Source organism: Sparus aurata, chromosome 1 (assembly GCF_900880675.1).
Source record: "Sparus aurata chromosome 1, fSpaAur1.1, whole genome shotgun sequence".
Taxonomy (NCBI): Eukaryota; Metazoa; Chordata; class Actinopteri; order Spariformes; family Sparidae; genus Sparus; species Sparus aurata.
Window position 1 is genome coordinate 8,602,360 of NC_044187.1, and position 16,420 is coordinate 8,618,779.

General features: G+C 42.6%; 1 protein-coding gene across 17 annotated transcripts in view; it reads left to right on the plus strand.

Annotated features, from left to right (window-relative positions):
• LOC115586975 (platelet-derived growth factor subunit A-like) overlaps nt 1-16,420 on the plus strand; it is a 135,154-nt gene that overhangs the window by 86,321 nt on the left and 32,413 nt on the right. For 12 of the 17 annotated variants that reach the window (XR_003984939.1, XR_003984940.1, XR_003984942.1 and 9 more), the window contains 3 exons: nt 12,665-13,577; nt 14,086-15,662; nt 15,968-16,064. Coding sequence is in view for 14 of the 17 variants with exons in the window: in XM_030426531.1 (XP_030282391.1) it covers nt 15,600-15,662; nt 15,968-16,064 (160 nt within the window). In the remaining 3 variants the exon portion in view is untranslated. Of the gene's footprint in view, nt 1-2,030; nt 2,120-12,664; nt 13,578-14,085; nt 15,663-15,967; nt 16,065-16,420 lie in introns of all 17 variants that reach the window. The other 5 variants (XM_030426519.1, XM_030426564.1, XM_030426556.1 and 2 more) reach the window with 3 other exon arrangements.

The window sequence follows — 16,420 nt, forward strand, 5'->3', positions numbered from 1 at the left end:
GACTGGGGTCAGTTTGACGGCGGCTGAAAGCAGCTTTCACACCCATCACTTCCTTCCTGATTACTTACCTCAATAAAAATAGCCGTGCAGTCTACAATCTATGTAGCGCAGCAGTTAGTTGATGTCATATTTTACAACTGAAAACTGAGTTTAATTCAGTGAATTTTTTTCTCTCACTCTGTATTTTATCAAAATTGTTCCTTCTTTTCAAATTGTACACAAGAAGTCAGTTGCATTATATTTCTTTAACAAAAGTTGTTGCAGTGGCCAGAATGAGAGCAGAGGGGTGTGTGATGTCTGTGGTTGAATTGATGTCCTCTTTTTAAGAGACAGAGATAGACTTTTAGAGATGTTTTTTTCTTTTTAGAAATCACTCTTTTATATACATAGCACTGAGTACGGATGATAGTCTAGAAATCAATGGCATCAAGAGGACATTAGATCTTAACATTAGATTAGACTTGAGATGTTACATGTATAATCACCTTAAACGTCTTTCAAAATTTGTACTAAATATCATTTAGTTTAATTCTATAACAGAACGCATTACCAATTATTCATACCTGAGATGTAAAGGATGGAACCCATGCCTCTATGATATCAGATATTTATGAGATATATCTGAAGATCAGACGTCTGTCAGCACAATCAGTCCTGATTGGTGCATGACAGGACATGAATCACATTTTGAGCGCAACCCACTTAGAACCAGGGAGAACAAGAAATATCCAAACTTGGCCTGGCATGTCGTCTCATTCCACTGAAGTGTTTCTAACTGTATGAAATCACACTGACTAATTCACACGTCTGAAAGCGTCGCTGTCATGTGACCGACAGTGTGACAGTCAAACATCAGATGAACTCAAAGATCAAAAAACCTTAAAGCTGCTGTTGTGCATCTACACCACATCTATAAAATCCATGTGTTTGATAAAAATGACATTGAAATGAAAACTTTAAACAAACATGTTCCTTTTTGTGACAAACTCAGTGGCAGCTCCTTGTTGACTTCAATTATATTTCATTATTTATTTCTATATTGATCATATTTGTCTTTAATACTTAATGGAAATGAAATCAAACAAACATAAATAAAAGCACAGAAGAGGAGATTCAGTTTGACATGTTTAGATTTTTTGTTTATTTACAGCTGAACATCAGAAGACTGAATGCACACTGAGTGTCCAGCAGGGGGCAGCACAGGGTTGAACAGGGCACAGGAGGGGTGTGATGGGGTTTCACAGGTTATCAGGTGGGATCAGAGGGTGTTTACAAGGCATAGAAAGATATCTGATGGTTTTAGCGGGAATGTTTGGGGGTATGGGGATCGGATCAGACTCAAAGAGGGGTATCAGAGAACCAGAGGACAGGACTGGGAGGCCAGCTGCTCCCACTTCCTGCTCTCCTCTCTCCACTGAAGCATCTATTTCTGTGTTCAGTGTGATTTTAAATGAAACTTAAAATACTACCCTCTGCCTCTTGGAGAGCCTTGTGCACACCACTGCCCTGTCTGTCAGCCTCTTGATAATGAATGACATCAGTCCTTGTCGTAAGAAAAATTGCAGATTATACCTGACGTAGGCCCTACTTTTAATTGTCTGGTTGTCACCTGATACGTAGGATGCAAGAGTAAAGTAGACTACAAGCTTTGTGGTGCCGAAAATGTTTAGATAGCAAAAAGGAGATACACAGGAAAATTATGACCCCAACTAGGAGAATACAATCAGAAATTGAAAGTCTTTATGGGACAATTGGGAGAGTTGACAATCATGACAGCAGTAAACTGTCACAGAGTGACATCTGGAGAGGATAGAGTGGATTGTTTGTTAATGTTTGAGTGGTTCATGCAGCATACATCTCTGAAAATAGAATCAAGCTTCCTTCCTCCTATCAACGCTCCCTCGCCTCTCAACCAGGTTTTTAAACCAGACAAAACACTTTTAAACTCATCAACACATTACCAACAGTATTCACTCTGGCAGATTCCACTCGTTCAGGAGAGGCTTGTGATTCCTTATTCTGGTCTTCAGCAGGTGGTAGTGTGTCCTGCAGAGGGCGCCATCATCACATGATCTGAAGAGGAGATCGTGCAGTCAGAGACACAAGTACTGCTGCTGAGGTATCTGTCACTTTTTCTCACCAACTTCATGTGGTAAATCACACAGGTAATGTCAGAAAATGTCAGTGTACAAGAATCTACACTCATGCATGTTGGTTGATAGTTAACAGCCAACCATGGTTGATGCCTAGACCTCAACAGTTCCCAGCCACATCATAGTGAAGATACGGGAAGCCACTGCTAAATGAGACAAGGCCATGGTGTGTGTGTGTGTGTGTGTGTGTGTGTGTGTGTGTGTGTGTGTGTGTGTGTGTGTAAAGCCTCTCATTTATAGGTCAGTTTAATCATAATAATACAACGCAATTTAACTGGTGTGTAAAAAAAACAAAAAACAAGCGTATTAATCACTTTTGTTTTACTAGCTTCATGTCAGTAACATTTCAGTGTAGAAAACAGAGGAGAGATTTGTCTGAGAATGAAAACATGAGACCAAGGAAAATGGATCACAGCTCTTAATGCAGCTAAGCAGCTGAGCAGCGTCATGTATGACCAGCTAGCCACTATAAGACTGCTACTGTTTTGACTTGACTCAAGTGTTTTAGCTCCAGTAAAACCCATTAGCACGCTTGACCACCTCTAACAATACTGAGCTGGGACAAACAGCAGGAGGTGAATGATAGTTCTCATGTTGCTCTGTCTGAAAAGATCCTTAGTAAACATGTATTTTTAATTATCCTGACATGTTCAAACTTGTCTAGTAATCATGAAGTATCTGTACAATTTTCAAGTGATCATCGAGGTTTGGACACTTCATGGCACTCCATCAGGGGAGACATCAAACTTTGATTAATTACCGACTTTACATATTTCTTGATTAAAACAAAATTAAAAACTAAACTATGACAGCAACAGTTTGATTCACCAAGCACAGTTAGAACAATTCACATTAATTCTGGCTGATTTTCATTGAAGTGCATTATTGTCAACCATGCTGAGCTCAGAGCCACAAGGCCGCACCAGGTAAATAAAACTGCACACCTGCAGCTGTTCATACACTTTATCAGTAGTTCAAGGTGAACCTTTATATCAAGAAGCTAAAGGATAATTTCCCAGAAGCCTTTCATGTTAGATCTTCAGGCATACATATTTACATATTTACACATAATATTATTTGACTTTATACTGTCAACTTTTGAAAGCTTTCTGTATTTATACCACAATGACTCTTCATGCATCTATATTTTCTTTGGCAACGTGAGAGAGATGGAAGAAGCTGTAAACACAACATACCTTAACACCTTATAAAGCTGATATGAGCAAACTGGTTTATTTACACATGAAGCAGATGTGGAGCAACATTAACATTAATGTAAAGTTGTGTAAGGTCAATATTCAATCTTCTTTTCGCTTTGTTTTGCTTTCCACCGCTAAATTCCAATTTGTCATGCTGAAAACACGCCAGTTATTCCAGTTACTGTCTGTTGACAGGTGACTCATGGTCAGGTGACCTTCTTCGTCATGGTAATAAAAATAAAATAGTCAAAATTTGGTTTGATTTAAGCAACAACAACCGTTGGTCAGGTTTAAGAAAAGATCGCCTAAAAATGCAACAGTTGGTCAGGTTTAAGAAAAGATCACCTAAAAATGGCAGTTTAGTCATCATCTTCTCAACCTCAAGCCGATGAAAAGTCGGGTGAAGTTTCTTAGTGCACAAAACATTTCTGGAACTTCACAGCAAAAAGGAATTGCAGCGTTCTCCCAAACAGCCGGAGTAGCTGGGGACATGAAATGATCCCATGCAGCTCGTCTGGCTCAATCCAAGTCTCTGGAAGCTCCCAGATCCTAAATTGAAATGAAAAGACGTTATTTACCCGTTGTTTATCTTTTAAGCCAAAATCTTCATTATAAAAACTGCACTGGACTTCCCATCAGCACGTCGCATCCGCTAACATAACTTACGGACTCAAGTTAGACCAAATTAATGTTGACTTTTAGTTTCATACGGGACACGAGCACTGGTAAAAGTCCTGGTTGTCTACTTTTATACGTCACCTAATGTTTTTTATGTGTCGTATTAGGTTTTCCAGAGAAGTTAATGGGAAGTATTGGCACATCTACCTGGACGCTAATTGGATTTTGGTGTATGCACTGCACGCTATTTGAAAATCTCAAATTGTATTATGTGTACACAGGCTGAAGTGACTGGGATGAAACCAAAACAGTGAAGTAAAGGAAATAGCTGAACATATTGATATATTGTTAATATAAAGAATTGATCATAAGGTTTATTGGTTCATGTGTAGAAAAACAACACAACTACAAGCCATTCCTACGTTCACGTGTTTCTAACAGTTCATTTGAAGACGTGATTCTTTTTCTTTAACAATTTCTTTTGAGTAGGTGTCGCTCTAGTCCATCATCAAGCTTTTACTAAAGGCAGCTCTACCCTAAAAACACGACCAGACAGATTAATAAGACAGACCGGTGAGTTGTGCCTCTTCATACCAAGGCTCATCAGGGTTTTATAACTTTTCCCTCTGCGGTTCAGCATCCTCCCACTCAAGCCCGAGCTCCCCTCCAGCTCGGGCTTGTTGAGCTTGTGTCTCTGTCTTCAGGACTTTTAATGACTTCTCTGGAGAGATATAGAGGATGATAATGAGGGCTGATGAAAAGGAGAGCAGCGCCAGGCTACTTCATGTCTCAACACAAGTGAGAATCTCTTGTCTTGCCGCCATCACCTGCTGGCGAGTTGGAAAGCAGATAATAACAACACCGTATAATTAACTCATAAACACACAAAAGTATGCTTCAGTTTTGCCGGCTTTGCCAAAAAATGCAGTCAAAGTCACACCGTCTCGAGCGCTGCATTCCAGTGAAAACTTTGGCATCTGATTTTGAAAAGACTTGTGAACTTTATACCGGATTGAAAGCTTTGGATCAAAGACATTTTGTTAACTGTGCCTACACATACCTGTGCAACAAACTGGCTCTCACTGCTGACAGGAACATTTTTCTCTTGCTTTGTGTCTCTTTCCCTGCTAACTGAATCAAATGAGACATGTGTCTGCCTGTCAGAGTAAGAGTCCAGTTACACAGCATGTAATTACTGTTATTAACTCACTTGACCAATCAGGGAAGTGTTAAAACAGAATAAAAGACATTGTTTTTACCAGAGCTGATGATGGAGGGGAGTGAGAGAGTCTTGCATCCCTCTCCTCTCTGTTGACAGTCGCACACTTGCAACACGGATCAGGCACACATGAGGATATAACTGCAGGTGAGGATGTTTATGAGCTGAAGGGCAAGAAAACACTTCTATTATTCTGGAAACGAGAGTTTAGTTGAGTGACGTTAATGGATGTGACCGATACTCCAGACTATGTGTTGCACAATTTGACACAGGTCTGAGATTAAGCAACACAAGAAGATAAACAATATACGATTAAACATGACACCTTACTTTATTCTGCTAATAAATAAAAGAGTTTGTGCAGGGGCATTTAAAAATGACTTTGGGTAAGTGAATTTCTGACCCAGTAAAACAAACAAAACAAAAAAACATTGACACTACATAACTGATTTCACTTAAATATATCAGCTTGTTCATGAGCACATAGATTCATTCTTCATCTTGATGAAATGGATTTGTAATGAATATTCTTCTCACATCGAGCTGTTGATGAAACGTTTGACCATATCCAATAATCTTCTTCAGCAAAAGGACCTCGTACACCTGCACTCACCAGTCAGATGGAGAAGTAGGTACTGTAAGTAAATGGACCTCCTGTTTACATTATTTAACACAGGAGGAAACTTGTGCTTTTGGTACAGATAAATCAGTAGTACTACCATGTGGCCATTTTTAAAGCACTTATTTTCACTCATAACCCCAGTCATTGTTGAATGTGATGTCGTTGTGTCCGTTGGTGGTGCTACAGCAACATATTCCATTAAAAATACATTTGGAGTGTATTTTAAACCAAATCTGGCTCAAGATGCAATTTAACCACTACAGATGTCTCAGTAGAGTAAATCCCCTTCTGTCAGCATTACAGTACCTCATATTCAGGGTTCGTACGGGTGCTTGAAATCCTTGAAAGTGCTTGAATTTCAATGTTGTGTTTTCAAGGTCTGAAAAGTGCTTGGATTTTAGTTTAAGTGCTTGAAAGTGCTTGACATTATAACTCTGTCTTTTACAAAATTGGGATCAGACTGGATAATCAATTTCTGAAGTTTTTGCTATTATAGAATATAATTTTAGATGTTTACAGCATAATACAATGTACATAATTGTGATAAAAAGTGAAGAAAAAAATCACAAGTATATGTATTCCTTTAGATACGTATTTTACCCCAGCAGTAAGGTGCTGGAAAATCTTAAAAATGACTCTTCAAAGTGCTTGAAAAGTGCTTGAATTTTACGTTGAAAAATGTGTACGAACCCTGTATATTGCTCTTGATGTAAATACACAGTATGTAATAAAGCGGCCACTGGAGGTTTCAATAGAACAAAACCAAATACTTAAGTAGTGTGGGAGTTGTTGTCTTCATTTTTAAGCAACCACCGTGGCAGATGAAAATCACTCTACGTGACTGAGGCGGAAATGTTATGTCATGACTCTCCTCCTGCAGTCAGAACAACGAGTGACCTTGAACAAAATTAGGATGTTTCAAAAATCTGGTTTTAATTAGAGATTTTAAGGCAATAATGTTACATATTATACCCTTTAAATGTAAAACCAACTTGTGAATACAAAAGAAAAACATGTCTGCTCTGTTGAAAGGCATCATGGGAAATGCAGGAAATCTGTAACCAAAGTGAAAAGTCAAAAACTCAGCGTGAACTGAACGTATATATAAGCATATAAATAGTAGCGGTGGTGCCTTGAACACACTAATTCAGGAAGCGGCCTCCCTCCCTGTTCCACTCAGGCTCTCCTGGTGCTCATTACAATCACACAAAGCGTCTGTGTCATCGTCCTGATTTGGAGTTAATACGATGCTTCCTCCTTCATCCAGCGTGGCTTTCAGAGTGATGCCATGATGTCACCTCACTGTGTGTGTGTGTGTGTGTGTGTATCGCATGTGAGCACACACAGGGTAAACACTACCTCCACTACTTCCCTCCATTACCCCTCTTTAGACAGCGTTGCATTGTTTCCGAGCCAAAATTACCACATCAGCAGCCCTCCAAATACACCCCACATCCTTCGCTCTCAACGCGGCGACAATGAGGGAGAAATCCTTCTTTTGGAAGAGCAGAGAGGGGGATTTCTTCTCCCTCCAGTTCCCAGCGTGGTAATAACTGCCGTGAGAGCTTTACTAATTGGCCTCCTAATCTTTTGAAACGGCAGAGAGGGTGAGAGAGGCTGGAAATGAGAGTGATATGAAGAGAGAGAGAGAGAGAGAGGTTTACCCACCGTGGTTATCTGTGTGTGTGTGTGTGTGTGTGTGTGTGTGTGTGTGTGTGTGTGTGTGTGTGTGAGCAAGCATACATGTGCATTCGTGGTCTCTGGGAGTGTGTATGTGTTGTATTGCACACTGGGGGTTCATGTTAACATACTTGTGTTTGTCTGCTGAAATGTTAGCTATGCATGTGGTTACAGTTAGTGTGTGTGTGTGTGTGTGTGTGTGTGTGTGTGTGTGGTCAGCAGGGTTCACCAACACTTCCTGATGATTCATCAATGGAAAACACAATTAACTCCCTCACTGGCTCCTAATTATTTCCGCAGAGGAGATTAAACTCTCCCAACTGAAACGATGAACAATTGGTGAAGGACGAACGTTTGAATCAAATGTTCCACCGGCCAAATGACCCGGCGGTGCCTGTTTTCACACTCTGCAGTCATTAATTCCCTAACAGCTGTCAGCTGGGAAAACTTTGTGCGAATCCTAATAAGACGGGTTTATGTTTTCTTGTTTTTTTAAATGCATTCACTCACTCCGTCCCAGCTGTGTCGATCACAGTCATGTTGATCATCACCTTATCGCATAAATCAATTGGCAGACATCGGAGGGAGAGGTGATAGAATTGGAGGAAGAGGAAAAGGGAAGAGGTGTTAACCTTCTGCTGCAGCTGGCTGGAAGTGGGTCAGGCCCCGGGACGTACGAGAAGACAATTCAAATCCAAACACATTTTATAAATGTTTTGATTTATCACACGCAGATCTTTGTGTTCCTCGTTTGAAAATGAGGTAAAGGCGCTACATCGCACTTGTCATGACATAAATGATTGTGTTGTAGAGTCCGTATTGTCACAGATCTCGGTGACGAACGTGATCCGGCATTGAGCCCATCAGGGGGAAAAAAAACTAAGCTGTGTCTGGAAATGTATTGTCAATTTTCAAAGTTGCAGACATCATTGAAAATGTGAATAAAACAAAGATGCATTAGCTGAGGATGAAGGCTGTTTTTAAAGGAATATTCTGCACAACGATCACACAGCGTCACACCTGGGAGGTGATCAGAGCACAGTCTGATCTGTTTGCTCCTGGGAAGCTCTAGGGAAGATTGGATTTGGTAACAATGGATGGGCGAGTGCGTGCTTCATCACCCAGACTGGCAGTTTTCAGTGAACACAGCTGGAAGGAGATGGAACAAGACAGCCCTCTGATAAGAAGGAGGCCAGTTTGACAGAGAAATACACTACCAACGTGGTTTTCCTGTCAGGTTGGCTCCGGGGTCAGCAAATAGGACTGCGAGCTGCACGGCTACAAGTTAAATACTGGTTACTTTAGCAACAACGCGACCCGTGTCTGTCCATCGGGATCTCCTGAGCACTGTTTTCCTGGCCTCCATCCCTCTCAGAGGCTGCGTCCAGCCAGTCCAGAGGTGTTCATCTGGAGGCTGAGGGTTAGCAGTACTGAGCTTTCCTTTTTTAGCTAAAGTAACTGCTATCTGTACAGAATTAAGGAAGAGCAGCCAGTTACACGTTCGAAAATACCTTAAATATTACCTGCAAAACAACTTCAAAGCCATAGTTGGACAGGATACCGGCTTACAGCTGAGTTACAGAGTAAGACATATGACATCAATTTGGACTTCAGGGACTCTTTAATGGAGTGTTAAATTTGTTGTGCGAGGGTCATTGCCTTGTTGCCTTGTTGAGCTGCTTCCACATGTCTGATGATTCAGCAGACAAGGAAGTAAAGCAGCTCTTTGTCTTCACCATCTGAACTCATAGAGGCGGATTACAGATAATAACAGCAGGACAGGAAGTACTCTGGCAGAATCTGTGCTGTGATGTTTTTGTCTCAACGCTCAGATAAGAAAGCAGAGGTCTGTTCCAAACATTCCTCTGTTTACTTGACGTATTGAGGGTTTATCTAAATGGAAATTGTTGTATTATTTGTGTTCCTGTATTGTGATATACAAGTATGACAAAGAAAATGTATGCAACTTTATACATTTCTTCTCCACTGAATCCCAGATGTTAATTTGTACTTTTTACTGTGCTACATTTGCGTGACAGCTTTAGTTACTGGTTGCTTTTCAAATTACATTCTTGCCCAGTGAAAACCATGAATGTTTCTGATAAACTGATGGATGAGGTTCCTTTATGGGTTGAGAGAATTCTCCTACTTCTTAGGCTAAATAAACTATGTGAAAAGTTTTGGATTAGTTGAAAACGAGTAACACAAGTTGACTTTTTAGAGATGCGCGGTTCTCGCAGGACAGCAACGCTACAAACAAACGATGATCTTATAGAATATTTATACATTGGTGTACATTAAACTAGTTAAGATTATTTCAACCTATGCACCAGAAGAATGTCACAGCCCTAGTTTATTAAAAGAAAAAGAAAATAACTGCGCCGCCTCCCGCTGCCTGTGTCTCGGCCTTAAAAGCCGCACTTGAACCTGCAGAGACCGCAGCAGAAGAAGCACTGGCTTGTATCTTCTGCACCTGCGTGAGAGGAAATAACACTCCGTCAACAAGGGTTAGACTCGTGTTAACTCTGCAGGACACACCACAAAAACTAGGGCCACATGTGCTCACTAACGGCTGTTGGTCTGGTGTGTCAGGGCCCCAAACAGGGACGATTTCTCAGCATAATGAGGAGCATAATTCTACTTTTCATACTTGAAAATTACTTTCCTAAGTACCTCTTGCTGTAATTTACTTAGTAATCAAGTAAGTAAGGGTTTAAATCCAAGACTTTTACTTGGAGGTGTGATATTATTACTTATATTAAGCATTTTGTGGGGGGGTGTGAGCTCTTTGAGTGCGTTCCAGTTCAGTCTTTAATGTGGACTAAATCTGATTCAGAGTGGTGGGAGGTCCAGCACTTACTGTATGCCCCCCCCCCTCCAGTTAAGCTCGCTCTCTGTCTTCATGACTATGAGTTCACACAGTACAAGGGCCCTGTGTTTTCACTTTCCCAAACAGACCTAAATAAAGCATTCTCTCAGAGCCTTGTGGCCTGTGATGAACAGACGGGTGGGGTAGTTGGTGGGGGTGGTGGTGGTGGTGGTGGGGTAGTATTACATGTAGGTAAATGCCGGCATATTTGAGATGGTAATCCTGGATAAGTCTCCAGTTGGCCGATGACCAAACATTCATGCGTCGCACAATAGGCTCTGGCAGGCGTCCAATCGTGGACTTACTCTGGGTTTAACAGTGAAATCCATTCTGACTTTTTTTTTTTTTTTTTTTTGGAAAGGGCTTAAATAATTGATGTCGAATGGAGTGAAGAGAGACGGAGTGGAAAAATGTGTATAAAGGTTTTTTTTTTTTCCACCATGTGCTCGGTTTTGTGAATAAATTTGGGGATAGCCCTTCGCCCCCACCCTGCTCGTAAAACGTTTTATCCCCTGCTGGATTAACTTTTACTGGCTCTCTCTTCTTCTTTTTTTTTTTTTTGTTGCTGCTCATGCCTCCAACACCCTCCTCCCCAAATCTTATATTTTCATCTTAATCTTTTTCTCATTGGCGGTATTGTCCTTTCCCACAGGACGGCAGTCTGGGTGGGAGGGCAGTTTGTATTGTGTGCACCAAACAGTGCTGGAGTGCTCCTGAGCAAGGTCACACAAAAAAAAACCCAAATATGGTGTACGCTATTTGCGTCAGTCTGCTCGTAGGAAAAGAACTGGAAAAGTTATAAAAAGAAAATAAGTGATATGAGGTTTTCTCTGGTTTGTTATAAATAAACTCTCTAACATGCCTGCTCAATTGGAAAGTTATGTGGGGGGAAAAGAAGACGGAGGAGATCGTAAAAGAGTTAATTCAGCGCTCTGCTCTTGTTGTTCGACGGTCTTATTGTGTTTTTAAATGTAAGTAGAGGTCTTTAAAACAAGTTTCCCTGCAGGAGGTTTATACAGCTTTAAATTTTGTGCAAGTAAACAAAATAAGGTACAAATTTCCAATGTTATAAACACCAAAGGTTTTTGGGCAATGATAGACAGTATCTGATAGAAGACACATTTATAACATAAAGTAGACTCTTTGCTGTAGCGACTAGCTGCCAGTAGCAAGTAGCTCAGGTAGTTGGGGAACTAATGCCGCTTTTCCAACAAAATTAGGTGGTTTACACTGTTTTTTTTAAACATGGGTCAACCAGCTAAAAATTGTGTATCGACCCCATTCCCACTTCCTGCAGGCGAGGCTGCCGGTATGTGTTTTTTATCTGCAGCTTCACGTTGTTGTTTCACGTCACGACTATGCCGGAAAAAGGCAACAACACCGGTTAAAGTGAACACGAGCAAGCAGTCGGCAGCATGGAGGCGAGTGACGATGCCACGTTGATCCAAGTTGTACATTTTACTCAGTGGCGGTTCTAGACCAGTTTTAATAGGGGGGCCAGGTGGGGCCCGCCTTTTTGGTTAGGGGGCACATACAACCCGGGAAAAAAGATAAATCCCTCACTCAGACAAAACAGTGTTTACAATTTCAGCAATTTTGATTGGGTAGTAAACTGCTGAGACACTTTATTTCTGCCTTTCCCCTCAAAACAAAATCATCACAAGAAATCTGTCATTGTATTATTGATGCAGACTCCCTGTCGGGGGGCCACAGGGGGGTCCAGACTCGGAGTTACGGGGGCACTGGCCCCTGTTGGCCCCCCCCCCCTAGAACCGCCCCTGATTTTACTACAGGATGATTTTGATAACCCGTCATCACTTTGCAAGGTGGGGAATATGTATAAATTAGCGTGTTCACTCGGGTCTTACGTTTAGATAAAAGCTGAGTCGCGGTGATAAAAACCTGTGTCTACTGCAGACTCAATTCACCCGGGTGTAAATGCAGAGTTTACACGTTCCCACTGCACACAAAAGCCCAATCTTGGCAGGGTTAAGTGGGATTTTTGACCGGTGGAAAAGGGGTTTAAGTGGTCTTGTTAGCTGACCGGAGTCTGCCCGCAGCGCAACCCTGAATGACGGGGTGACTTACCGTGGGACAGGAGAGGTATGAGGCATCAGTAGGGGGTGAAAACATCATGTTAGCAGGGAATGAGTTAACCAGAGTCACTTGGACTCAGCAAAAAACTTGCAGATCATTTACTCGACCAGGCCCTTAAAGCCAAACTATGATTATACAAGCGACTGTTACCACACTACATGTTCTAAAGTTGGACTTAAAGTTTGTGCTCCTCTCTGTCTGCAACAGCAGGGAGGACGCAGGCAGCTCGACCGTCCCAGAGAGAGACAACGGGCAGCGGAAGAGACAGAATAAAGGAGAAGACAGAACAGAACAAGTGGGACGCATCAAAGCTGCTGCCAGGAGGAAGTGACGGCGTCACGGCACGGGCGTGTCGCCATTCAAGATCCGAATCGGTTCTGACCCATTTCCTCTCCATCATTCCGGTCCTTTGTCTGTGTGTGTGCGTCGGTGTATGGGTGTGTGTGTGTGTGTGTCGGGTGCACTGAAGCCATTCAAGGGGAGATGGAGGGAGAGAGACAGAGGTGGACTTCTGTTGTGATGGAATTAGCCGCAGTCAGGCTAAATGGGCTTTAATTGGTGGAGTGTTTGTCCCAACACAGCTTGGATTTTCTACTGACACACACACACACACACACACACACACACACACACCCATCTGTCGGTCTTCTTTGATCCAAGTAGGATTCATCTTGGTATCAACAAGCTTTTTATCTTCCCCATTCTTTCCCTCAACCTCTTCCAGTTTTCCATCCTCCATCCTCTTTTCTGACTTTCTTCTCCTCTCCTGGTCTCTCTCCTTTGTCTTCACAGGAACCTGTAAGACTGAGTCGGATTAAATGTTGTATTTTTAAACGGCTTGTGTGTGTGCTGGGATGAAGGACATTGGGTAAATTGCTGAGCACGTGTCCGTATGTGCATGGGAAAGTGAGAGAGACACAAAGGGGAGAGTAAATGTGTACGTGCATGTTTGAGTGCTCGAGGCTGGATTTCCAGATTCCAGTGCTGCTTTACGAAGCTTTAGCTCTGGAAAGTCTTTAACATTCCCTCAACAATGTCCTTCTCTAACCCAAAGAAACGGGTAAATGCAAAGTGCTTTTCACGTCCTGGTCTCTCAGTCGGATGGATGTTACAGGACCAGGTTAGTGTTGCTGTAGTGTTCACGCTCACTGATTATTCATCACACATAATTAATAATATGTCCAGTTATTACCGTCCAAACAACACCAGAAGTAGCTGCATGTAATCTGATAAATTGCATCCAGTGATGTCGCTCAGTGGTAGTTGCATTGTGGGTAAAGTAGGCGCCAGGAAGAAGAAGAATATGTGGAATTTAAAACGCGATATCTCTGGTTCTGCTGTATCAGTTTCGATCATTAGTTTTTAAACTGTCCAGCCGTGTCATAGGAGTGCAGTGCCTACATTACCCACAATGCAGTTCAGCCACTGAGTGCACTGGATGCAAGTGATCAGACCTGTTAACACATTTGTACTCTAATTTAATCATTAAACGTAACTATTATTCAATGATTTAACGGACTACACTTTAAATTGATGATCATTGATCCGTGTCTCAAACTGTGCCATGTGGAATTTTACGGAACTTGGCCTGGAAACTCCTTGAAAAGTCCTTGAATTTGATGTTTAAGGAGGTGTGGGAACCGTGGTGCAAGGAAGAAAAGCAGAAGACAAAGCAAACAGGATCAATCCGGTTACAGGTTTTTGGAGGACAGGTCAGATGACGAGAGTGAAAGCATGAAGGTGGAGCCGCTGCAGACTCCCCAGTATTTTATATTCAACCTTAATTTTTACCTGATATTCCTGTCAGCACAACTCGTGGGAATCTCCTCCAGCTCGAGTGCGGCTGACCCCCTGACCTTGTAGCTCCACCATCAGGCCAAGAGGTTCTCCTCCTCCCGTAAAGGGGATGATCTGGACACTCATTAATCAGCTTTATTACACAGCAATTAAACACTAACACAGTCACTGACTCTCTCACAGAGGGAGTCAGGCAGGAGGATAATTTGAGATGGGCACGGGACCACTGTCCTCCAGAGCAACTGATTAACAAGTGGTTTTAGGTAAAGGTTAAAGACGTGGAGACAGTTTGTTCTCACAGGGAAGTTTGGTCTTTGTGATGTACAAGATTACAGTTTATCACCAATAACTGTCCAACATTCAGAGCAGCTTCATTTATCATGGAAAGCAAAGATGAAGTCCGGATGTAACTGGATCATAAAACATAAAAGAAACAAACTGAACACACACTTGTTGGATATATCGGGGAAAAATATGTGTGAAGCTGTAAAACAGATGGGATCAAATGTCCCAGCTGTGACACTGTAGTTGGGAGTTAACGCTCCTGCCATGTCCTCTAGTCAATTATGCAAAGCGCGCTCCAGTTCAGTGCCACGGGGACGCGCGCGGCTATATCCTGTGACTGAAAGCATCCCGACTCCATTCACCCCGGAGATCACAGGACGGCTGGGAACTGATACCAGACTGCTCCGGGCTGCAGAGTGGAGAGGGGTTTTTTTCTTTCTTTTCTTTTTTTTTATTGATGCCACTTGCCTTTTCCCTCCCTCGTGTTCACGACACGGCTGCTTCTCCCAGGAACTTTCAACTCAACTAGTTTGAAAAGATTTCGTGCACATGCGAAGTGCCAAGATGCCCAGCTGCTGCAGGACGCACAGATGTGTGATTTTGACGGGATTACACTGAGGACACGATGGTGGAACGTAAAAGAAAAGTCTTCACATTTCCACGGGACACCTGTTCATCCGAGGCCAAAACCAGGAGCCGCTGAACACCAACCTGCCCTCAGTTAGATCCTTTCGCTGCGTTAAAAAGAAACTTAAACATGCTTTGCGATCACTTTTCTGTTTTAGAAGTCAGCCCTCCTCTCACCTACAGTGACTTCCACTGACTGCAGGAGCGGAACAAGCTTGCCTGTCCACTGTCTCCACGCATTTTCATTCAGGAGTTTTAAACATCATCTGAAGTTTTCTCGACGCTCCTGGCTCGCTCTTTCACTGAGTATCGTGGTTGTTGCCAGTTCTCCCGAGGGGATGTTTGTGGGCTCCCGACACCAGGGAGCGACCGCCCGGCTCCTGCAGTGGACCCTCGCCTCGTCCTGGTGCCTACGCAGCGGATCTGAGAGGAGATGAGAGCTGCGGTGTACCACCTCCTCGCCGGCTGCCTCTGCCTGTTACGCACCGCTGCTGAGGTGAGCCGCGCGGAAGTATGATGTGGTTGAGATTTTGTTTCACGTGTTGCAACTCATACAGAAATGCTTGAAAGTAACCGCAGCGCACGCAGCAGGTTAAATTCATTGTGCGTAATTACGCACGCATGTTGACGCTGTCTTTTGGCGTAAATTGGCAAAAAAAAAGAAATGCAGCAAGTTATCCGCCAGTGAGTTTTGCAGGTTAGTCATGCTTGCACGCTTTTGCGCCCTTTACGCGCCAGCGGGCTCAGCTTTGTGTCTCCATCCCCAGTAAAGCGGCTCACGGACTGACTTTGTTCCCACAGGAGTCCCCTCTCCCCCGGGAGCTGTTGGAGCGCCTCTCCCGCAGCGAGATCCGCAGCATCAGCGACCTCCAGCGGCTGCTAGAGATAGACTCCGTAGGTAAAGCGCTTCATTATAATACACATCTCTCACTCATAACTACAAGATGGATTAGCAAGCCTTAAAGCAACATGAGGTTATTCAGCAGAAAACTCATGTTCATGTGTTTGTGATAAGAGCACCATAATGCACAAGTACCCGCTCAGCTGTTTTTCAAGGTGAAGGATTATTATGCAGTGTTGTGAAAAGTACTCAAAAATGATACTCTAGTAAAAGTAAAGACAGAAACACGACTTTCAACGAATAGTAAAGTGACAGTAAATGTGCCCAAGAATCAAAAGTGCAATTAAAAGCACGTGCTCGTCGATTGATCCGCCTGACAGGTTATCAGATTGGATGTTGAGCATGTCTCTGAT